Consider the following 24,585-nt stretch of genomic DNA (forward strand, 5'->3'; position numbering starts at 1 on the left):
TTTAGGACAAGGAAGTATGCTTAGGTCTTGATGTGGGACCCAGCTAATAAACAAAATATATTCAAGAACCCACTTATGAAAAAAAAAAAAAAAAAAGGAAAGCCAAGTGAAAATATGTTTGCAATACAATACTAATCTGTATTAAAATTCTATTCATACTGTGTGGCTTAATATGAGTAGGGCACTTTCTTTAATATTTTATTTAGCTGGACTGAGTGCAAGGGTTCCAGTATTCTGGAAACGATCGCTCTGAATGATTGGGTGACCCATTAAAACATTCTGCTGAGGTATGTCTTTTGTCCTGCCAGCTGGAGGATTTTGCCAGGGTTAAGTGCCAAAATAGATTTCAATACTGAAGTTTTAACTAATTCAAGGAAATTGTTATGTAATCTCCCTGCCAAGAATAGTGTTCGTGTATACTGCTACAGAGAGATGTGATGAAGCTCAATGTATTCGTATTTGCAAAGTGCTTTGATAAGAAGGTGTTAGAGAGTGCAAATTATGATCATGCTAAATATGTACTTCAGTCTTTGAATGGGCATTGGGTATATGCAGAATAAGCTAAGCAAGACTGTCAATTAGTACTCACTGAAATAGTTTGACTGAATTGTACTAAAAGAACAAATGGTAATCATTTGTCATATACAAATATAGAGCTATATGCAGTCATGCTAGTTTTGTATGCACATTAGTATCACCTCCTGTAAGTATTTCCACTTCAGAGTCTTTTAAACAAGGACAGCAGATCCATGCTTATGTGTGTTTTACATCAGCAGGAGATCCTCCTCAGCATTTCAGAGAGCAAACGTTTTGCATTAAATCACAAATCCCTTAGAATTATCTCATGCTGGTTTTTTTTTCCCGTACCTGTCTGATCACTAGAAATCTGTTATTTTTCACCTGTCTCTCAGGACAAACTAGGAATATTATTAAAGCAATGCTCAGAGTTAATTACGCAGGACATCTGTGGCTATATGTAAAGTCTGGTTGATAACGTGTCTGCAACATTGTGGTTAAGAACAAATGTCCCACTGAGCTCAATAATGCAGATCTAGCCCATTGAGAAGTAAACAATTTTTATTATCATTTTATTGTACTTCCTTGTGTAAGTTATTCCTCTGCCACAACTTCTCGAGTTATATAAAAGCCAACAGTATGTCCTGTTGTGACAACAAGAACATAAAGAAGGAGGTCACAAATAGTAATTATTTAGGCTGGTTAAACTATCACAGAAGGTAACAACAGTGCATCTTATAAGGGATTGTTCAGATAGCAACCCAAAGCCTGATGTTGCGGAGAATAAATAAATACCTCACTGCTGGAATTTGGAAATTTTTACCCTGGAAAAGTAAAAGGTAAAAACCTTAAGCTGTTTTTTCAACATTCATGCTGTACCTTTAATCAAATAGGAAGGTTTAAAATATTATCATTGAAAAAATTGTGGCAAAAAAGTTTATGGTATACTGGATTCTCTCAGAGGCTTCTATCCTTTTTTGTAAATTATTATTATTTATTTATTTGTTTATTTTATTTCCCTCAAGACAATAACATGCTAATAACATGCAATTGCTTTCCATCATTTCCCCAGATTGAGCTAGACCAGACGCCTGTCGGTGAAACTGGGGAATGTGTTCAGTCTATGTGTTCAGTCTCTCACATCTCATTTGTTAACAACAAAAAATATATATATATTCTTTGTGTAATGTAGTCATCATTTAGGGAACCTGTATATCTTATATGGTTACTGCATCCATGTGTTGTTTGAACCGTCATGACAAATTAAGCCCTGGTGCAATATTGTATCACCAGTAAAGCTGTGCCACTTAATTGCGTGGACTCGTCCGTTTTAATGAAAATTTTGTCATTCTAAGGAATTTCTCTGTCTTCAGTATTTAGTTCAGGGACCCTTGGAAATCCTTACTGTTTTGCTGTTATTGTCTCCTTTCTTTACACAGTGTATGCTATCCTTCTTCTTTAATCATTGTTTTCTTTATGTAAAGCAAAGAAGGTTTTCTCATATAAATACAACTAACAAACAAGCAAACAAAACTACTGTGATTTATACTAGACTCATGAAGGTACAGTTATGCAACTTTTCTTTAGCTTTGTTGTGGTTATTGCAATAAATTAAATTGTTATTGATAATGAGTTATTTTGCAGCTTAATTATATCTGAATAAAATGCAATAGTTTGTTCTTCCTTACCTGTCTGTGTAATTACTAGCAAGAAGATTGTCCTGTATGCTGAGATCACCGCAGAGTGGAGGTCTTATTTTTTAATTGCAAAGATCCAGGTTGGATGCATATTTTAAATGCTTTCTGTGATATACTGTGCACAGAATATCCACAAGAGGGAACTGTTTTACATTAAGAGGAGCAATTTGCTTGCTGTTAAAATACTCCTTTCTGGAACCAAACCGTCTGGATTTATGTCAAGCTGTGTCCCAGACTATGGTGTATGGTAGCAACAGAAAAATCACAGCTAAACACAGTGCTCATTAAGTTCGGTACATATTATTCAGTCAAACAAATTTTGAGCTCTTGTGTTGAAATATTAAATAGAAAACTAATTTGTTTAAATTTTGTGTTTACCGAGGATAGGTTGTACCAGGAAACATAGTTGGCAATCCTTGTTTGTTCTGAAGGCAATGTAAAAGGCAGGCATTACCACCATAAATGAAGCAGGCAGCTTCAGTGTGCTTTCTCAAACTGCACTTTATAAAAACTCCAATAGAAAGTGGGGCTTTCCTTATTCACGACAGAGCAAACTCAAATGGCACCTGGCTGATACTCACTCAATTGTCATTTCTGTCTCTACCTATGAATCAGTGGACAAAATACAAAGTCGCTTACTTTATATATGCTTTGTCTTTAGCAGACAACTCATATTAGGCAAGCTCTTCAGAGGCAGTGTGAGTTTCACCAGCTGACATCAATGAGTTTAACTTTGTGTGTGAGTTTCATCATAAATATTTGTAAGATTGAGAGCTGTTTATGTAAATAACAGGAGTTCGTTTATACAGGTAACAGGAAAGATTACTCCCTGGGTATATAGTGTGACATTCATAAACTAGTAACCCAAACCACTGTTTGGTTGTTTTACGAAGGTTTGAGTACCAGAACTTAAGTCAGCTTTTTATAAGTGTTCACAATACATCTCCAATGTTTACATGTTGTGTAAACATATTCAAAGCCAATTATTTTAGAGTACAGTCTATATAGTTCAGTGTACTTGGTTTGCTTTAGTTTGAACTTTCATGTAGGACCATTCTTTGCATTCCTAACTAGTGTCCTATGGGGATGCAATTTTAGAAGTGCCTTGTGCTCTCATTTGTATCTGGAGTGCTCAGGAATCCAATGCGTGAAGTGCTCAGCTGCAATGGTACCCAGGGTCAAATAGTTTTTTAACACATATCTTCTGACTGTATAAAGTGTGCTTCTTGGGAAAAGTAAGACTTTCAGGCTGCAGTCCTCTCTGTCATACCTGCTGGACCCTCTCAACTAGCAGCAAGAGAAGACACAGGCATATCCTCTGCTTCAGAGGTCCAGCCCTTGCCTGCCAATCGATGACACAGAAGGAACTCCTACATGCAAAAACCTTTCCGAGGATATGCTGTGCTTCTGTTGTTCACTGCCCAGATCTTCCCGAGTGCAAAGGGCTGGGGGTTTCCACCAGCTGTGAGCACCTGGCACTTCTGAAGACCAGGTATCGAGTGGTTGTGTCCTAATGCCCCTGCCCTCATTCCATGCCTGTTAGCTGATGAACAAACATACCTGCAGGTATGTGTAACAGTTGGGGAAGGGACACTCCTTCAACTCCAGCCCAGAAACCCAGAGCCAATGTCCGTCAGGACCAGGTTCCCTCAAGGTGTGTACCCTGCCACCACGCCACCTGGTCACCTTGGTGGCTTTCCAGCTGTGGGGAGGGCTGGTAAGGACAGGCAGGGGAGGTGGCAGCTCCATCAGGGGCTGCACGAGACAGCTACAACATGCCACTTCTTTCCAGCCCAACTTGTTTTCTGCATTTAGAAATCCTCTACTTATTCCTACTTACAACAGTCTCCTGGGAGCATGCTGCTTCAGGTGCGCCATGTAACTGAGCATCTGTCTTCCCCTGGGATACAGTAATGTAGTGTTTTCTCACTTGTATATACCTCCATATTACTGCCTAACGCTTTCTCTATGAATCCATGCTTGAAGAAGGAAGCCCCCTCTAGAAGGTGCACACTGGAGCAATATACTATGCTAAACCCACAAAGTTAGTCAAACGGTGTTGCAATTACATCGAAAAGTGGAGGTGAGAGGTTTAGATAGACCCATAAAAAGCTCCGAGAACCCATAAAATCTCATTACCGTCACTTAACTAAAAAACAAAAATAAACAGACCCATGGCAGATGCCAAAACAGGGACTACTGCTGGCAAAGGTTAAGAGGTAACTGCTTCATCATGCTGGCTCTGTGCATGAGCAGTGAGTGGATCAGGTGGGGAAATGCCACACACACACCGGCTTTTGTATTTCACCAGGGAAAAGCGACAAGGGGATCTGCACCAGACTGGGTGCAGGCAACCGGTGATCAGATCACGTGCCAAGGGGAGGCTTTTTATAAATAAATAAATGATTAATCTCACATTTTACAGTAGATACATGAATAGAAATGCAGGAGACAACTACCCAGATTTTCTTGCTGGATTCTTCCCCCTCTTAGATTTTCTCCCTGCATTCCCTCCCCCCAAGCGTGTCCCTGCAAATCGCTGCTTTAATCCCTAAGGGTTAATTTCAGGAACGTTCTGGCAATGTGCAGCAACTCGCGGCGCGTTCGCCACGTTTCCGCGTGTCAATTCCAGAAATAAATAATAATAATAATAATAAAAAGCCCCGATATGCACGTATTCGTTCCCCGCTCCCTCCAACGCCCGCCCGCAGCAGCATTCTCCCCCCCGTTCCCGCACCCCCGGGCACCTGCTGCTGCAACTCACCCGCCTCCCGCGCCCCCCCCCCTCCGCTGTCGCTCGCCCTCGTCCCCTCTCGCAGCCCCCGGCCCGGCCATGTCGCGGCGGGGGAGCTCCGGGGGGAGCAGCTCGGGGGGGAGCCGGGCTCCGGGGCTGTGTGTGCGCGGGGGGAGCAGCGCCGGGGGGGCAGCGCCGGGCGTTCCCCGCGTCACGGCCCCCGCCCCTCCGCGGCTGCGGAGCCCGCCCGGGCCGGGGGGACGCTTCGGAGCGGCAGCATCCCGGGCACCGCCTCGCCCCCCCGCCAGCCGCCCCGCGAGCCGCCAGCTGCCTCGGCGGCCCCGCGGGGGGCCGGGAGCCCCCCGAAGCCGGAGCCCCCCAGCCTCCATCGCCACCTCCCCCCGGGAGGGAGGGGCGGGAGGCGGCGGCGCCTCTCTCCGCCCGTGGGGGGGCACCGGGGGGAGAGGCAGCCTGCGGCCCGGAGGAAGCTCCCGGAGGATGGGCGAGGAGGAGGAGGCGGCACACGCACGGCTGGGCCAGCGGAGGATGAATTAGGAGCCACAGGAGGCTGCCGCCGGCACCGGGGGGGGAAGACGAGAGGAAGGGGCTGGACTTGGAAGAGGAGGAGGAGGAGGAGGAGGAGGGTGCGCGGGGGGGGGGGGGGGGACTGAGTATCGCTAATAACAAGTTAAAGACTAATAACAATAATAACAGACCACCTCCAGGAAGATCCGCGGCGGAGGCTGAGCGGTCCCCGCGGAGGCCAGCGGGGTTGCAGCGCTGGGTAGCTTGGAGAGACGCTCCGAGGCATCAGTCTGTGGTGGTGGCTGATTTTTTTTTTGGGGGGTGGGCGGGGTGGGGGCCGTGTTTGCGGGAGAAGGAAGGGGTGGGAGTCGGAGGAGCGGACTACCTTTCCATTATTATTTTTATTTTTATTTTTTTGATATTATTTTCGCCGTGCAAGGAGGACGCTCGGAATTCACCGGCCTGTCGGCTCCCGAGAGGGACCCGGGGATTGTTGCGGTCGCTTTTCTTTATTCTTTTTAATTTAATTTTATTATTATTTTTTTTTTTTGTCGGTCGGTTCGTTTGTTTTGATTTGGCTTTTCGTTGCCGTTATTCTCGTTTTCCTTTTCCCGCTGAGCGGCGGCGGCGGGAGCAATATGGCTGGTGATGGGTTTTTTGGGGGGCGCTGGCGGCGGGAGGAGCTCTCGGAAGCCCCTGCGCGCCGGGCTCGCCGTTAGCTATGGCAAATGGCAGCGGCGGCGGCGGCGGCTCCTACCCGGGCGGCAGCGGCGGCGGCGGCGGCCTTAGAATGAGTAACAATATCAACGCCAACAATCTCAACACAGACTCGTCCTCCTCCCCCGTCAATGTGCCCAAGATGGATGCGCTCATCATCCCGGTGACCATGGAGGTGCCCTGCGATAGCCGCGGACAGCGCATGTGGTGGGCTTTCCTTGCCTCGTCCATGGTCACTTTCTTTGGGGGACTGTTTATCATCCTGCTGTGGAGGACCCTCAAGTACCTGTGGACTGTCTGCTGCCACTGCGGGGTCAAAAGCAAGGTAACTCCCCACCCCTTCCCTCTCCTTCCCTTTGTGCTGCTGGTGCTGGTCTGGTGCGGCCGTGGTGGTGAGGAGGAGGAGTACGAGTCCAGCCTTGTATCCCGGGACACCTCGGCGAGGTTGCAGCGCAGGAGGTGCCACAGGGCTGGTGTAGGCTGGCAGCGTGCTGCTCCAGGGGGCTTGCCTGGGGCAATGCGGGGAGTGTGGCTGGGGGGCAAGGCACTGGGTGCAGCCCAGACAGGTGCCCCTCAGCTTCTTCTGCTCCTCACAGCCCTCCCAGGGACGCACACGGGTCTTGGTCCAGTGGCACTGAGGGTGTGCCTGGGGCCAGCTCGCCCACTTGGCAAGGTGCGCACTGGCACGTCGGGACAGGGTGGTTCAGAAGTTGGTGCGCACCCCCTGGGACCGCGTAGGGTGGGAGCGCATTCGTGCCAAGCTAAACTCTTGATTCTCCTACGGTGTGAGAAACTTGGGGAAAATTAAGAAGGTAAACTTGTCACTCAAGTAAATCTTGTCAAAGCTAGTTCCATTCCCTGAGAATCTCTTACATGTCTGTCTCATAAATTAAGTGTAGATATCCAGCGGTGTTCCGTGAATTCCAATGAAAGACGTTAGGTCAGTATTCCTCTAATCCAATTGCAAAATTTTTGAGGCAACCTCTCAACTCTTTCAATTTTTGCACATTACGAGCTGGAAGAAAGTGTGGTACGTGACGTAAGGTCGCCTTCTGGTTTGAAGGAGACCCTTCAAGCCAAGACTAAGAATCCGCTCAGGTCCAGACTTTCATTTTTGCGTAAGACAAATGGGATAGAAAGCGTTAAGACTCTGTATTTGTGAAAGTAGATTTTGACAGACCCCAAAATAGACCAGCAGCTGGAGTTTCTCCCCTTCCCTTTTCACATTTTTTGGATTACAAATGGAATAATATCTGCTTCAGTTATTCCTGGCACACAGACACCCACAAAAACACACACACCTTTTAATATATGGTTGCTAGGTTGCTGGCTTGCTTTGACGTACAGTGAGCTGTCTTCCCCTTTCTCCTGTCCCCTCCCCCTAAACAGGCTTGATACGGCGCATAACCCAGCTCCGCAAGGATCTGACACTTAGGGAAACCAGAAACTGAGTTAGAGTGTGAGAAGTTAGGGTAGTTTGTTGGTGCGTTTGTGTTGAGCTAGGTGAGTGTCCAGCTAGGATTGCCTGAAAGAACCCCTCCGTTGCGGCTGGAAGTAGGGCACTGGCAAGGAACTTGGCCTATCTATGGAAGAAGAGTTTGCTAGAGATACGGTATAAATAAAAGCTTTTAACTCAACTTTAAGCTGCAGGAAACCTTCCAGGCATTATCACTTCTCTATAGACATTTTTAAGTTTATTCAAAACCAAGCCTGAACTTTTTCAGATGTATTAGCCAGGTATGATGACAAAGCTCAAATGAATTTGTGATAATAAATGTGTCTTGTAAAAATATCAATTCCTACAACTGTGAAAGACATTTTTTTTGAGAATGGAGGAGTAGTTAAGACTTATCCTCTGTATATTACTATCCTTCTAGGTATATTTAGCATTTTCCTCTCTGCATGATGGGACAAATCTGCAAGGGCTATAAGGGATCCTGAAGAAAAAGAAAATCCTACAGGTTATCACCTATTGCTTCTTTCATTGAGTTAACTAAAAGTTAGGGCTGAGAGGCTTCTGCGCAGACTTCCTCTGCATAGTGTCTTGGTGGGTCTCAGTGGTGTGATAGCTGTTGCTGGGACATGGTTAAAGAAGATCATTTATCTCTTAAACAATACAGAAAAGCATATCTAAGTTGTCCTTAAAGTTTCTGAGGCTAAATGTATCCGTTAGCTAAATAACAGATACCGCCAGCGGGTTCCAGCTCTCCCAGTCTGAATGATTTGACAGACGTCAGCTACCTGGGGTAGCAAGATCGGAGCTGATTCCATGCTCGAGACTTGAAGTAGCTAAGTTCATGAGTATCACTCCCTGGGGCAGCAGGATAGAAGGCTCTGCAGGTAGGGGGAGATGACGTCTCTTTTTAGAGCATGCCTGTTACACTTCCAAGGGTTTTCAAGCCTCTGAACAAGAACTTTCAAGGGCTGATCCTACATTCCTTCCACGCTAAAATGGGGAATTGGAGGGAATTCTGTGTGTAAGGAGCCATGAGGTACTGCAGAACACTTTTTAAATTATTTAGGGTATGAAGGCTAACTGAAGGAAAAACTGGAAATGCCGTAAACTTGGCTGTTACCAAACACTCACTTTGTGCTGCATGGTAACTTGGGCAACGGTGCCCAGGTGAGAAATGCAAATGCACACTCATACTCTGTCGACTATATTGGACCTGCTAGCAAAAGCAGTTTTACGAGAAGTAGCTCCTCCTGCTGTGGAACTGAAGAATTTTTCTTCATGGTAGGACCTTTCCCTCCCCATACTGCCTCTTCTGCTACTCTGTGGGTTGTAGGAAAGCTGGATGTCCAACATCCTCTCATCATCTACGTAAAGAGTGGTCCCAGAGAGTGAGCTAAGAGAAGTCTTTTTCATATCTTTTCTTTGGCTTCTTGCTGGATAACTCGTATATTAAAAGGCAGAGGGCACAGAGTTTCTATCCTAACACCTATATCCATGTATGTTATTGCAAGGAACTGCAAAAATCTCATTTTCTTCCTGCTATACTCTAATTTCCACATTGGACTTCTCAGTTTTATCTGTGATGGTCAACTTAACATAGTGGATGTAAGCCTTTTTAATGGCTGCATAGAAGAATTTAGAACATTTTTTTTCCTCCTTAACTGAATTTCAAGTTGGAATTCAAAAATGTGGCATAAATAGTTTAACACTTTGTGGTATGAAATTTCAGTACAGTGTCTTGTTGTGTTTTTGTTGTTTTTTTTTTTTTTTTTGAGATAAAGTCAAGATATAGTAAGTTGAGAATACTAAAACTTCTGGTAATAGAATGACAAGCATTGCCCCTTGAAATTCCATTCCAATTTATATCGTTATGTACTAATAGAACATTAATATTAATCATATAGTACCAATAATGGCTGAAGTTACAGAATTTTTATGCTCCATGCTTCCTTTGTGAGATGACATTTGTTAAAATATGCTGAAAAGAAGAACATAAATCTTGACCTCTGTTGTCAGTATTTCATGTAATGTGAGTCATTACAGTTGAAGCCCTTCTTTTACTTTACTTAATGTGGTTTATAATTTTAAATGTAATTCTTGCAAAATTAGCTACAGTGATTTTGTGGAGATATAACAAATGATGTTTTTTTTTCCTCAGTGTTTACGTCTGCATTTTAAGAAACACTTAGATTTTGTTAAAGAACTTGTCTTCTGTTTGCTTTGTCCTTGTCCCTCGACCAACTCATTCCTGTTTGTATATTAAAAGTAGAACACGAGCTTCAAATTCAATGGCTTCATTCTGAGCAACTCCATTAGTTGTTCTTGTTTCTGGAAATAAAGTAATAATGAAAATAAAATAGCGCAATGAAGTCTGCAGTTACACACAATAGCTAAATAGTTATTGTACAATCTGTATTTCTTCTGATGTTATAGATCTGCTTCTGCATTTTCTGTGCTCCTGAAGAGCATTTTCTTTTTCATAAACATTAATGATGCTGTATATTGGCTTTGAACAATCTCTTAAACAAGAAGGTGCAGTGAAATGAGAAACAACAAGTTTGGGGCAGGACAGCTCCCGAAGCTGAGGAGCTGAAGTCCAGCATGAAGTGCACACTGTACCCGTCTGAAGAATGCCACACTGGACCCTGTACCACTGCTCCTGGGCTCCCCAGGGTGGTACCTGTGTGCCGCTTATGTCTTCAAGGCAGGTGCTAGGCTAGGTGCTGTCTGCATCACTATGCCTGCGTTGGCATGATTTTAGAGCTTTTTCTCCCCACAATCCAGGACTCACCTGTATATCAAATGAAGTCCTTGGTTATAGATGGCAGTTACTGGCCTGAAATGACAAGCCACAATAGTATTCTTTGATATTAGTCTACGTATTTGGGAAGTTTAATAAACTACACAGTGCTAGATTGGGTCAGTAGAAACTGACCAACATTGCTGTTTGTTGTCAGTAGAAAAATGGAAGTTTTACTGGAAGTGCAATGTTTGCAGAAGGCCTCTTTGAGAAGCTGAGAGTTTTCACCCAGGCCTATAAGGCCTGGGGAAGTTTGTAAATGGAAAAATTTCTGATTTCCCTAAAAGAAGAAGTGTTTCGGCCACACTGTCTCTTCGATAGCTAGGTTTGTTGATTCCCTAACAGTACTGAAGTAAACCTCCTCTCCAAATAAAACTAAAGAAACAAACTAAAAACAAGGCAGGCACAGTATACTCAGAAGAGTAGGAGAATACATTAGAAGGTGCTTGTGTGGGGACAACGCTGGAAATACCTTCACCTAAATCTGTGTGCGGAAGCCTCACCTTGACTCTCTCGAAGATGGACTGAACAGAAGTGTATGAACAACTGGGAGGCTCAAGAGATTATCAGTGGGCTGCAAAGCATTTCACTCTTCAGTCACATGCTCAATCTGGCTCGAGAAACAGGAGCGTTACCGTCTCATGGCTATCAGGCGGTCTGCGTGTAAGTGCCCTGCGAGCGTCCCACTGGACAGGTTGGCAGTTGAGACAGAAGCACATTCAAGAGGTCAAGGACTGGGAGAAGAGGTGCTTGCGGCTCTTTGCAGATGGTGTTCCTACAAGTGAACGAGACAGGGATATGAAGAGGGGTGTGCGGCTGTTTGCCGCGCTGCTGGTCTCCTGTGAAATAGAAGGCACTTTCAGCTCTCTGAAGCTCGTAATGGATTTCACATATTATAAAGACATGATAAAATTGGTTATGTATGCAGGAAAGAAAATGTATGGACAAGGATTTAAGCTGTAAACCTAACAATCTTGACAGAAATGTTATTTTGATGCAGTGTAATACTTATTCTCAAGGCTTTGCAACGCATATATTTGAGGAGAAAATCTGTGCTCAGAAAGAATTTGCAACTGTCACACATTTGCGAGTCTGTAGATGTTGGTTGAAAACCATTAGATTTCACAATTTTTTCCAGTTTAGCACAACAGAAGAAATGCCTGTAATAGGGAACAAAAAGCTTTTTAGTAACAATGATCTATGTACACAGTTTTGATGCTGTGGGATTTCTGGTACAGAGTGAGGGCAGTTTATAGCCCCGGATACAGAAACACTGAAAATTTAGAGAGCACTGGTCATAAGTATAATCTCTGTAGGGACAGGATCTAATGATTATAATTAGAAAAGCAATGATGTTCCATGTCTGTCCTGTACTGTTGCAAGAAGGTGGATTGCGAATCTTAGTCATTGAGTGTCCTTCCTGAGACAGATCTTAAGCAGCAGCAGTAATCTCTAGTCAGCAGGCAAAATGCAGAACAATGGTCACTGTTCCCCCCAGAGGGATTTGCAGAGATTGGCTCTGCTATTCTGTGGAATCTAGCTCCAATTGATGAAAGTTTATGTGAATTTCAGGGTTGGCTGGTAATAATTCCTCTGCAAGATCAGGCTCTCATTCAGAAGCAGTGATGCATTCTAGTGTTAAAGGTAGGACAGAAGTTCCAGAGAAGTTAGTCAGATGGAAGAATAAAATAATTTCGGAAGAAATTAGGGGATGGGGTATTGTCTGGGTTCTATTAAGTGCTTATAGTAACCCTGCATATAATTACGTATTTCACATATACGAAGATTATCAAATTGTCAGTGGGAAGTCTAAGAAGGACTGTGAATACAACTCAGGTGGAATTTTTCTAAGGGAAAGTTTGCTGGAAAATTGCATGTGTGGATGTTAATAGTCAAAAAATATTTTTCTCTCCCACATGTAATTTCAGAGGGAAAAAGAAAGGGACTACAACTGAAAAAGCTATCTCAGTATGCTTTGTTTCTGTCCTGGATTCAGTTGCTACTACATGGTTGAGTGCTTAAGGCCTAACTCTTGCTCCTGTCCTGTGACAGGACAGTGCCAAACCCTATGAGATCATAAGGCTTGAGCAGAGTTTATACCAACTTTACACAGGGCTGATTACACCTTCCAGATTCAACCTCATGGTCTGTAAGTGCAAGTACTCTTTGTGGCACATAGGTCTTCTTGGGTGACAAAAGAAGGTGGCAATGCAGTAGAAGTTGCTGTTAGCACTTTTGCCAATAATATAGCTGCATGAATAAATGAAAAAGAAAGATACCTGTCTGCCATGCCTGTCAGAGATGCATTGGTCAGGAAAGGCCCATTTTGAATCCTGATGGTATTAATAGCCTGAGAATACATCGGGCTTGCATCTGTGAAAGGAACACTTTATTCCCATATATAGTATGCGTGGTTCTGTTTAAATGAATGTGCTGTCACTGACATGTGTTGAGTTCAGTTTGCTTTGAGATGATATATTGCATATATTTGTCAGCTTCAGAGCTACAGAAACTGAGAGCATTATCCAAAGCCTCTTGAAATAGAGGGAGACAATCCTAATAACTTCAATGGTTTTGGACTCGGGCCTAGATGTTCACAGTGTTCTAGATGAATCCGATATATGTATATATTTTTTTTCCAAATGATTCTTATGTTAACATTTTAAGCTTTTAAAAGCTTTTTTCTTTTATTGTAGAGGCATATATTTACTTGGCTTGTGGCCATTATGTCTGGGATTTCCACATTAGAAACAATACTTAAAAATCACACAAGGTATGTTTCCATTCCAGTTAAGACTTGCACCTCCTTCCAGCCCCCCTGCTCTTGGAAATCAAAATTTGCGTGCTTGAACTGTTGGCAATATCTCATCATGGCATCTCTCCTGCAAGCTGTTGTGCAAGGACAAGCACTGGGTATTTTTTAGGGACGCAGTAAGTGCCCACTTGATGGAACTGGCAAAGGTCCCTTGCCCTGTGGCTCACCTGCAGGACAGAGATGTGTTTGCAGTCCTGGAAATCCCTTTGAATGCCCTTTTCACCACCTAATTTATATAGATGCATAGATATCAGAACTGCTAACATAAAGTGGGTAAAAAAAGACAAGTCTCATTACCGAGCCGAAAGGCTGTTGAGAAATGCTGTACCATAATAAACAATTGTAACATAACAAAACAACTGGGCTAGAATTTGAGAGGCTTGTCACAATAACTATTAGATGCAGCTTTACTGTGCTGCACTTTTAATTACTTTTTATATACCGAAGAATACAGTTATAATACAGATTTGTTCCCCTTTGTCCAAGCAAATGCTAACTAAATATTTGTCATTTTCTTTTTGATATATTTCATCAATTTCACGGTATCTTTTAGATTCTTATGTAATGTGTTATCTCTTACTTGTTAAACTGAAAAGGTGACTCACTCTAAATGTGCTATTAATAATGAGTTCAACTGTAGCAGTATTGATGCTGGATTTATTTTCTACTTTAAGATTGGGGGAAACATAATAGATATGTCTTAAAAAAAAAAACAAAACAATTTGCAAATGATGGCCTTTATATTACATAAATAAAGTGAATAATAGTGTTGTATTTGATTATTTGTTTTAGCATCTTTTTTTTCTTTTTTTCTCCATATTATGAACTCTATTAAACTCATCTTTGTTGTGATTATGCACTGGTATTCTGCTGGACAGATTATTTGAAACAGGTTCCTAGCTTCTTTGACCTGTAACAACAGTCATAGTTAGTGTGGAGCACTTCAGAAGCTTTCAAATATCCTGGCAAATCCTTTGACTACCAGTGACTGGCCGTCACTCTTTTGACGGTGAGTTTGCCAGTCAACAGGTCAATGTTGTGTCATGTTTTTACATTTTCTAGGTTACCCTACTATAAATAGGGTTTCATGAGGAAGCTGATACGCTCTACGTGGGTTTTAAGGACTGAAGGAAAAAAAAAACAAACAACAACAGCAACAACAACAACAAAAACAACACAAAAACACCTTCCTTTTGCCTTTTTCTTTTTATTACTTGGAATGAAAGCACAGTCTAGTTAGAAGAAAACTGCATGGTCTGTCTATATGTGGTGCTAATGTTTCTCTGCATAAAGCAATTTTTTAATGCTTTAGTTATACACATCAGATAAATTGGTTGTATTATGTGGGAAGTTTTTACCAGCTTCTTGTGTTAGTTGTCTTCTATTGCAGGTGCATTTATATCGAAGGCTTCAGATTCCATCAGCATTAGAAACAGTGAACAGCTGTTTCTATGTTCACATTATCTTCATATCGTTTCAGGTTTTCAGCAATAATGTATACCTTGCGTCTTTTACCACAGTTTTATTTTTCTGCTGTCTGCAGGATAAGGTTATGGTCTGTTACGCTTTTTTACAGAGATATGGATTATATGCTTAGGATTTTTTTTTCTTTTGGTTTAAGGCCATACAACATTTGACTTAAATGCTCCTTTTCATCCTCTGACACCTTCTTACACATGTAAGTTATAATGTTGTCTTTTCATGAGTAATAAAAGCAGAATTCAAATTCCATATCTGTTGTTCCTTAAAAAAAATAAAATCCCCCCCCCTTTTTTTTTCCTATTCACAAAAAATCATTTTACTTGCATCCTTGGAATGTGTCATCAGAATAAAGTTTTCATTTACTAAAAGTGGCAAATGCTATCCAAAGTGTTCAGATTTGACTCTGCCTGAATGATTTAAATGATACATTTTTCATGATATGTAATAATGATATGTAATGAATGTAATAATGGTATGTACTGTAGGAAAACCTTGGCATATTTCAGTTAAATGATAAGATGTGATTCTAGGAATGGAAGAAAAAACATTTTGATGTTTTGAGATTAAATCTTTTAATTTTCAATTGATGGCATTATGATTGTTATTAAGTTATGAGTATTTTTTTAAAGAAAACTCATACAGCAGCTATTTAGGCCAGTATGTGTAACTTAAGTCAACACTTGCACAAAACACTTTATTAGACACCAAAATTTATTTTATTTTTAAGGTCTGAATAAAAAGTTTGATTTCAGAGACAGTGATAACTTCAGATGGTTTCAGAAAGAGGCACTGTTAATCTAGTCTTGAAAACTTATTCCCTTATTTAGGTGTTTGTCAGTGAGCATAGCTAAAATCCAGGTACTTACCGTTTTCTTTTGGAACAGCATATACTGGACCTCAAGTTGAATAGGGTCTGCCTAATCTCCTGGATTCTTTTCTTTGTATATTTAAACAGTGGACAAGGTACTTCAGTGTTTGTGAAGTTACACACTGTTTTAAAGCTTTTAAAAGCAGTAGTGTCTTTTGTATTAACATCTAATACTCTAATTTTAATGTTCTTTTACTTAAGAGGTTGATACACACACACCCCTTAAACAAAAATATTTATTTCAAGCCAATTGCTTTTTTTAGAAATAACTTCACTAAAAATAGGGGAGAAGCAAATTTTTCATGCTCCCATATTAAAATTATGGGGAGTAATCAGAACAGGTTATTGTTTCTATGGATACAGTGATTTTAATAAGGCTGCACATAAACTTTGCCTTGATTGACTCTACATGCAAAAGTACAGTCTGGGCTGGTGTTCATAAGGTGAGAAATGCTAATGGTTTGGTTAATAGATCTTAGTTGTAGTCCTGTGCCAGCTGCATACGAAAGTGAAGTGTGTCCTTACAACTGACTGTAGAAAGTTTATTCAGAAACCTTTCTTTTTTGTTAAGGAGTGGTTGAATGAGAGGATGTGTGTTCATACTTTGTAGCGGTGGAAAATACTTAAACCTCTAGGGTGAAATGTTTACTTACTTTTCAAGCAACAAAGTAAATGCAGAATTTTATGGGCTTCTCTGTTTACTTTAAGTACACGGAGAAATAGAACATTAGGTTTTGAAATAGGTAGTATTTCAGTATGAAACAGGCCAAGGGTACTGCAGAAAAGACTCCAAGCTTGCATTGCATACAGCAAAAAAAGAAAGCTTTGGGGTTACTAATTATCAAAATCCTTCACTAGTGATCAGATAGGGCATTGCTGTGTCCTGTTAACAGGTGGGCCAGATTACACTCTGAATGGATATGAGTGATGTGGGTAGGTGTTGCAGGCAGGGGGGTGGGGGGGAAGGGATGGGATCATGGCAGGTAAAGCTTGAGGTGGCTAGTGAGCATTTATATTGCACCTGTGCACTCCTGAGATGGTGGGAGTGAGTGAATTTGGATTAGAGTATGTTTGATTACACAATTAATTCTGTGAAGGTGTTTAAGCCATGTGATGTTACGTTTACATCAACTTTATGGCTTCATATGAATTTAAAGTGATGTAGGCCAAACCTCATCTGTTCTAATGTCTGTTTAAGCAAAGTTACATCATTTACCACTTAAAAAAAATCCCGCAGAGCAAGTTAAGTGTTTTCTGGCTGCAGTGTTTTAGATTATGTCTGGTAAGACTGGCTTTATCATCCTGAGGTCATGGTTTGATACTGCTAATAAATCCAAACTGTAAAGTCTGGGAGGAGACTCTGCAAGGTAGCGGACCTGTGTTGAGGACAGGCTGTGACCCCCAGCCAACAGTAACTCCTGATCCTTAACTGCATTTTTAGGTGCTTTTGCTGAGCAGAAAGGATCTCATGGGTGAAATTTAAATACCAAAAAGTTTTAAAAGTGAGGTGGATTTCACTATTAGACATCACTCCAATAGACATTCTACTCTATTAGACATAAAAGTATTAATTTAATGATGTCCTTTTGGTGAATGTAGCTTTGTTCATTTCAGTGTTTTAGCCAGATAAGGAATGCACTTTTAAAAGTAAATTCCAGCTTTTCTGGAGTTGGTAAGAGGATTGCCTTCAGGTGAAACTATGTAGGGAGATGAGCTCCAGCACACCTAATACACTCACTGCACCTGCTAACAGGTATTCAGTCCCCAGAGCTAGCCTTGAGGGTATAAATGCTGAAGCACAGAGAGCGTGGAGCTCTTATGTTCTTTTAATATACCTCAGTTTTTGTAAATGTGCAGTTAGTCTGATTAGGCAGTGCTTTTGGGGGGGGGGGAACGGGACATGTTAGTGTTTTTGGCATGCTTCTGGCTTTATTTTTCTTTCTTTTTGATGTGGGCTTCTTAAATCACTATAATGTATGTACAGTTTCCTACAGTTGCTCTTCTAGAGAGCTCTTTTTTTTTTTCTGCTGTGCTGTAATGTTAATTTTGGAGTTCAGTTTTCTTTCATGGACTTCTTTCTGTGCATTGGCTGTTGTGACCCTGGCAGGCTACTGCAGATGGGAAAATGAACCAACAGGTTGGCGAAGATGATAGTGAGACCTATGACTTTGGATGATACAATATTGCCTTAAAATATCGTAGGTGTTGGGCTGTGACAGAACTATTGATCCATTTCAGTGTAAATATTCTAAAATAATCTTTTATTTATTGATTTTCTGAGGGTTCTGAAGGGTGTATGAAGTTGGTATGGATAAAGATATTTTATATCCTGACTGAGGAGAAATGGAATTGTTTGGGGACAGACTGTTTTTAAGCAGGTGTGGTATGTTTGATTTAGAGAAAAATAAGCGTTACAGATTGTGATAACAGGTAATAGAGCTTAGTGCCCAAGCTGTTTTCAGAGGGCTTTTCATGTCACTGTAAATTTGAGCTCTGGGGCTTTTACCTTTAAAAACATTTAAAGGAAGGGGAGAGAAGGGTCATGACAGTTTCAATTAAAGGTAAAAGTTCTAAAAAACTCTGGAAATATAAACTGAGTTGTAAAGATTCTCTCGTGCATATTAGCATTCTCTCAGGTCTGTTAAAATGTCATTTTGTAAACAAGTAGAGGCATCATTTAAAGTGTGGGCTTTTTTAGTAGCAATATTTCTCAGATTTAATTGTCTTTTTCTTTGGGACAGGTAGTGTTGGTCTTGGGAGTGGGTTGTCTTCAGCTGTGAGTGCATGACTGTAGTTTCTGTTGGTTTGTAAAATACTTGTTTGTCTTAAAGTAGTGTGTGGATGTAAGCTATTGTTCAACTCCCTAAGAAAAAAATGTTGCATCTGTGTCTTTTGAAATCAATGAACTTAACTGTGGTAGGTAAATGGAAATCTGCTCTGTGATGGCAATTCATCTAAAAATCTCAGAGCAAATTGCTTGTCTTAAGACTATAGCAGTGCTTTAATCAATAATATCAGTTACAGTAGAGGGTTCTTCATCTCTGTAACTACATTTGTATTGGTTCCTGGGTGTCTGTTTTCATTTGGTCAGATTATTTTGGTGTATTTGGGCTCATTTCTAATAGTTTAAAAGAACATCGAAGTGAGCTAAATTTTATTTCCTTTTTTTTATATTAAAATAATTAAAATTTGTGTTTTAATTCAGTACAGATTCTTTTGTAGGCAATGCTTCGTTGATGTTAAGTATTTGTAAGCTCATTCAGTTGTTCAGAACTTAATTATAGGTTGTTTTTATTTGTCTTCTTGCCTCAGGCTTTTGATTAGTTCACATAGCTTTGAATCTGCACCCTATAAGCATATCACTAGAAGGTGAAAACCTGAAGTTCTTACATGATTCTGTGACATTAAGAGCAAAAATTCATGGGAATGTTTTAACATCAGGAGAGATGTAACGTGTCCGTTAGGCAGACAGACTTTAGAGAGGTAGCAGCACTGGTTGTAAGTCAGTCTGTGTTTCATATTGATATATTTGAAGCAAAACTCATTCCTGTGCTGTGTTGGCTTTTCTACACCATTTAAGCTCCTTTTATAGGTCTGAAAGGGTTGTGGTATTTTTGCAGTATTTTCTGCAAGTGGGAAAATTTCTTGTTAGGGTTCAAAGACAGTGGTTTAAAACGTACCACTTGATACAAGGAGCATAGTGTATTTGAAATTGGACCTAACAATTGAAAAGTCCATCTGAAACATCAAAATACCCAAGGAGGAATCTGAATGTTACATTTGGAAATCATTGTAGTGTTCAGAAACCATGTAGTTTTGCAGGTGTAGTTATACCAGATTCTATTGCTGGTTTTAACTAAGGGGCAATTCTGTGCCTCATGCATTCTGCGTGTAGATAATGAGAGATACAGGAGAGGGTGGGGGGGTTGTAAAGTACTGATTTGCCCAAGTCCATGTAAAGCAACCTAGTAATCAAGATAAGATGACTTTGTACAAGTAGAGCAAATGGATACTAACAAGTTGCAAAGGAAACATAGCTTGCAAGTCCCTTACAGCAGTTACTGTTTTTAAGGAACTGCAGGTGGTTAAAACTTTCAGAAACAGATAGTAAAAGAACTAAAAAGTCTTTATTTTGGATGAGATGAAAAATTAATTGTAATGTGTTACAGGATTTGGTTGAGAGAATCGACAAGTAACATGATAGAGGGAATGAAGACTGCCAAGAAGGGAATCTGTGTAGTTTGGTATGCAGGGTGTATGGCTTTTACTTTGTCTGTGTATAGACACTGATGAATATGCTTGCTCTACTGTCATAATAAAATGGCTTTTGAGCCATTTGCACTGACTAAAGAATAATGTTACTCTTAGAGTCTAGGGAAGTTCCCAGTTAAGCATATGCTTGTTGATTGTACTATTTTTACCTTCTTTGAACCACACATGTTCTCCCCAGATATTTATTTGTGAATGCTGTATTCTGTTCTTAAAAGGAAAATCACTGTCTAGATTTTTTTTTTCTATCCAAGAAAGGAAATAACCAGGGCTCCTGTCAGTGCTTTACTTCTTTGAAATCCCAGGAGACAGGGCAAATTAATTAAATTTAAAATGGACCCATCTGGTAGTGCTAGCAATGCCAGGGGAGAAGAACAGGTGAAAGAATCTGAGCCAGAATAAACATACAATGTGTTATATAACATGTAATGTAATTTGTGGCACATCACAAATGAAGACTGATCTTTGTGTTAGGTTACTTACTGTTTGTTTAGAGCATGGTTTATAAGTCAAAGGGTTCATGTAATACTGTATGGGAAACATTTGTTTCTGCTGTATTGCTAATAAGGTAGATTTTTTTGTTATTAATAAGTCACATGCATTTAACCTCTCTTATAAATGATATAGAATTCCCTGTATGGATTGGTTTGAAAATAAATGGATTGAATTGTTTGAAATGAAAATGAAACTAGGTTACTATTTCAGAGCAATAGTGAAATTGTTTAACAGTTGAAAAGCTATTATCCAAAATGAAAATTGTCACAGGTATACTCAATTTCACTCTGAAATTTATATTTCTTTAAGAAGAATACAAGATGTCTGCGCAGATGTTTTTGTTGCCCAAATTACCTAGTTCTTGAAGTTCTCTGCAGTACTTTGAATGTAGTCATTGCAATACTGGGAATAGGAATGCAAAAATGACTGTAAAAATTGAATTGTATTACCTGATTTGGGAAGCATGCAAAAGGTAAGCAGCATAAATACTGGAAATAAGTGAATTAGATTAGAAAAGAAAAGGCAATGAAGATATTCAAGATTGTGTCTGTAGTTTGGCAGGGTTCTGTAATGCACATTGCATTTTGTTATGGCACAAGTTAGGCATGATTTCTATGTCATTGACTGTGTTATGGAGCATATGTTTGATAATGCACAGTTTTTGGGGAAATGTTTCGTGAGGACAGAGCAGGTGTTAGGCCTTTTGGCGTGAGTTGAAAAGAAACGGGGGAAATAGGGCATAGAGCTCTTGTGAACTCTAGGAGCTGAGTGAGTAGATCTTTATCTGGCTTACGGAAATCTCATCACCTGCCTTTAAGTCAAATTTCATCCTCATCCACCGATTATGTTCCTGCCTACTGTGTAAGTTTCACCTTTCTGGGGAAAGAAAAGAACAAAGCACACACACACAATTATGATAGTATTTTCTATGAAGAATGGAAGAAATTTCTTGCTTGTATTTCCCGAGTTTCCAATCCTCACGTGAAAGATTGTAGGTGGTTGGGCATAACATTGGTTGTCTTTCCATAGTGGAGGGCATTAAAATTCACTTTCAATAAATAATAGCCTGCCAAAATTTGAATGCTTACAAAACTGTCAGTTTAACTGGGTTTTATATACCCAGCAAAGGGAGAAGGTGGTGATACTAAAAGTCTTTTTTCTGACAGGAAGTAAATATTTGACTTATTTTTAAAAATATTTCACACTATGAGGCTAAAAATTGAAGCAAATTAAGCTTTCTTCACATTCTGCTTTCAATAATTGTCTTGACAAGTCTTTATAATTGCAAGGAGCTCTTTCCAAAGTAGAAGCAAATTTGTCAATTGTGAAAATCTACGCAATCCATCAGTTATGTTTTCTGCCTAGCTGTGTTCTGTGACTGTTTCTATTCCTAGGATATAGTTATAAAATTATGTCCATATATAATATACAAAAATACAAATTTTATGACTAAATCTTTTATTAACAACTATATAAAAGTTAGGTGTTTTCATGTTGTGTTGTTCTATCAGAATAAATGAGTTTTATGCTCATTTTCATGTCTGTAATAGATTGTGGAAAGCATGCAAGAATATGCATGCAATTTGTTTTTCTCTTTTTGTGGATATAAATTCAACAACCCCCTTCAAATCAATTGGACAATAAGGAAGGATTTAGCAGCTAAACAACTATAAAAGCTGTAGGCAACCATTTGATATGTTGTGTTGGTTTTTAATAATTCTTCAGTTTTCATACCCTTGTAGATTTGTTAAGAACTTGGTGATTTGTTTGTTGAAATTGGTATTATAGCAGAAGCACAGAAGTATGCTGCAACAGGCAAACTTGCTTAATTATGAGCCCTTGGGAAATTTTAATGCAGCTTTCCAAGACTGGAATGAAAGTAAGAAGTTGCAAGATGAGAGCGATATACGTTGCAGACGTAGCTGACCTGTGAAAAGACAGTGAAAAGCAAGCGTTGAATGTTAACTTTTTTTTCAAGTTCTTGGTGCATTCATACATTTCATTCCCACACTCTTTGGTGTCTGTATAGTTCATTTAACTCTTCAGTGCACTGTTTTTGGATTTAGCTCTTGATCATACTATCTGAAGTTTCTTCTCTTAACATAGAATGAGGTACGCATGGCAATAAATTACATAGAGGCTATCGTTCCATGTTTGGAAATTTTCTTTTTTCCAGAAGTGAACATCACTCCGGAGGCAATGGGTCTCCATGTTCTGTACTTTGTATTTCCTGGTTTGTGGCAGGATTTTGACAAGACTGATTACCAGAAGTCAGGGAGGCTTTAGTGCTGTTTATATATGTTTACATGAGAAATAGCTTGATATCTCAGACGATTCCCTGTTGCAAAGAGAGGCCTAAAATAGTTATTTTCAATATATATGGGAGGGTAATGCTTCCTATGTTACTCAAAACTTTGCTACTCCACAGGGTTGCTCAATCGAGTCGGAAAATGCATAGCACATCAAGTCAAATTTGAATGCAGCAGTCTTGCATCTAAAATAGTTTCAGTTGTCACCCACCCTCATATATTTCCCTCTTTTTAAGCCTCATGAGTACTCCACTGGGCATCTTAGGCTGAGCTGAATTAGGCTAGAAACGGATTTAGGCCAGGAAGGATTGGAGCTGATTGATCAGTACAGCAGAGATATGCACTTTAAAGGTGCTCTGAAGTCTTGGGCTTCAAAACATGCTGAGATTCTGCAGTCTGACTTCAATTTAATCTGTGAATGCTCAGTATTGGAGAGGAATAGCACCTTAAATGATTTTTAATTTACCCAGATTACTTTCTGATTACTTTGGTGCTGTACAATGCGATCCTTGTATTCTGTTTGGAAGATAAACTCTTGCTACAGAACATGTTAGGAAGTAAACATTAATCTTGTAGATGCTTAAAATATAGCTTAGTCACCAGATAAAGGTTAAAACAGAAGCCTTCTACTTTATCCTTTCCTGACTAGATGTTAATCTTGTTAGCTTTTTTTTTTTTTACTATAGTTTTATATACTGATAGTTGCAGCAGGGAGGAAAAAAAACTAATGTTTGCTCTCTTAGAATAGTTAGTGGTGGAATTTGATTTTAGTAGCTATCAAGAAATAGTTTTTGGTCATTTCAAATAAAACAGCAATTTAAGGAAGTTCTTAAAACTTCTACATGTGGTTGCGTGGCAGACGAATAGTGTACTATGTTATCACAGCCCCTAATCATACTTCACAAGCAAGTGCTGTAAAAGTATTTGTTGGAAACTGCTTTTTCTAAAAATTCAGAGGGAAATTTTACAGAGTATGTGCATAGAGGCCTCTGAAAAATGTAACTTTTTACAGCATTACCTAGAGTGACTTATTTGTCTTAATACTTTTGAGGTCTCAGTTAGGATCTTTGTGTGTGTGGCATTTACGCAAATACAGTTGGCAAACATGCACCTGAAACCATTCAGAGGAGTAGATGAGTGCAGATTTAGTTTTTCTTTCTATTGTGTTTCTTCTTCATCTAAATTATGATGCTATGATACAGTGCACTGAGAGGTGCCTTAAAAGAAGTTGTGCAATATTACTTTCCTTCGTGACTTCCTAGCAGCTTTATTTTTGCATTTTACTGGCTAAACAGTTGTTTTTTTCTTCTTTTGTCTAAGCCATTTTCCAGTGAAATAGTTCTGTCATCACAGGTGATCCCCACTGTTTGTTCAGCCAAACGTCACTTAGGTTACCCACCCTTATCCTGTCTTCACCTCCTGGCTGTGTGCCCCATTTCTTTTGTTAAGAAGAGCCATTCTGTGGCTTGGTACAAATGCCTAGTTCTAGTATGTCATTTTTGGATTACTTTGAGTAAGTATCATATAGATCTGTTATTTTCTTCAAGAAATACATTACAATGTACTACTTAATGCCCGCACAGGACTGAGTGCTAGTCCCCCTGTGGTTTTTCTAATGATATCATGACCCTGGGGGTGACCAGTTTGTTTGTGTTAATGCATGCATCATATAGGAATTAGAATCAGGTGGTGTGTCAGTGTGATACTATAGTGTATGGTTATGGAGATCTTGTCTAGTCTTGGGTGCGTTTTCCTTGTCAGCCTGTATATTACTTTGCCTAAAGAGTTATCAAGTTTTTTCTTTTTTTTTAAATTTGCCTCAGTTATGGTCCTCCTGACACTTTAGTGTGAAGTCTTACTATGATACTAACATAAAATAAGTCTTATGATTAAAACAATTTC

General features: G+C 40.1%; 1 protein-coding gene across 37 annotated transcripts in view; it reads left to right on the forward strand.

Annotated features, from left to right (window-relative positions):
• Positions 1–5,793: 5,793 nt before the first annotated feature.
• Positions 5,794–24,585, forward strand: part of KCNMA1 (potassium calcium-activated channel subfamily M alpha 1) — a 475,240-nt gene continuing 456,448 nt past the window's right edge. For 14 of the 37 annotated variants that reach the window (XM_013175985.3, XM_048060170.2, XM_013176069.3 and 11 more), the window contains exon 1: positions 5,809–6,514. In XM_013175985.3, coding sequence (XP_013031439.3) covers positions 6,194–6,514 — 321 coding nt within the window. In that variant the 5' untranslated portion in view covers positions 5,809–6,193. The other 23 variants (XM_067000564.1, XM_048060169.2, XM_067000566.1 and 20 more) reach the window with 11 other exon arrangements.

The sequence above is a fragment of the Anser cygnoides genome, chromosome 7 (assembly GCF_040182565.1).
Source record: "Anser cygnoides isolate HZ-2024a breed goose chromosome 7, Taihu_goose_T2T_genome, whole genome shotgun sequence".
NCBI classification, from domain to species: Eukaryota; Metazoa; Chordata; class Aves; order Anseriformes; family Anatidae; genus Anser; species Anser cygnoides.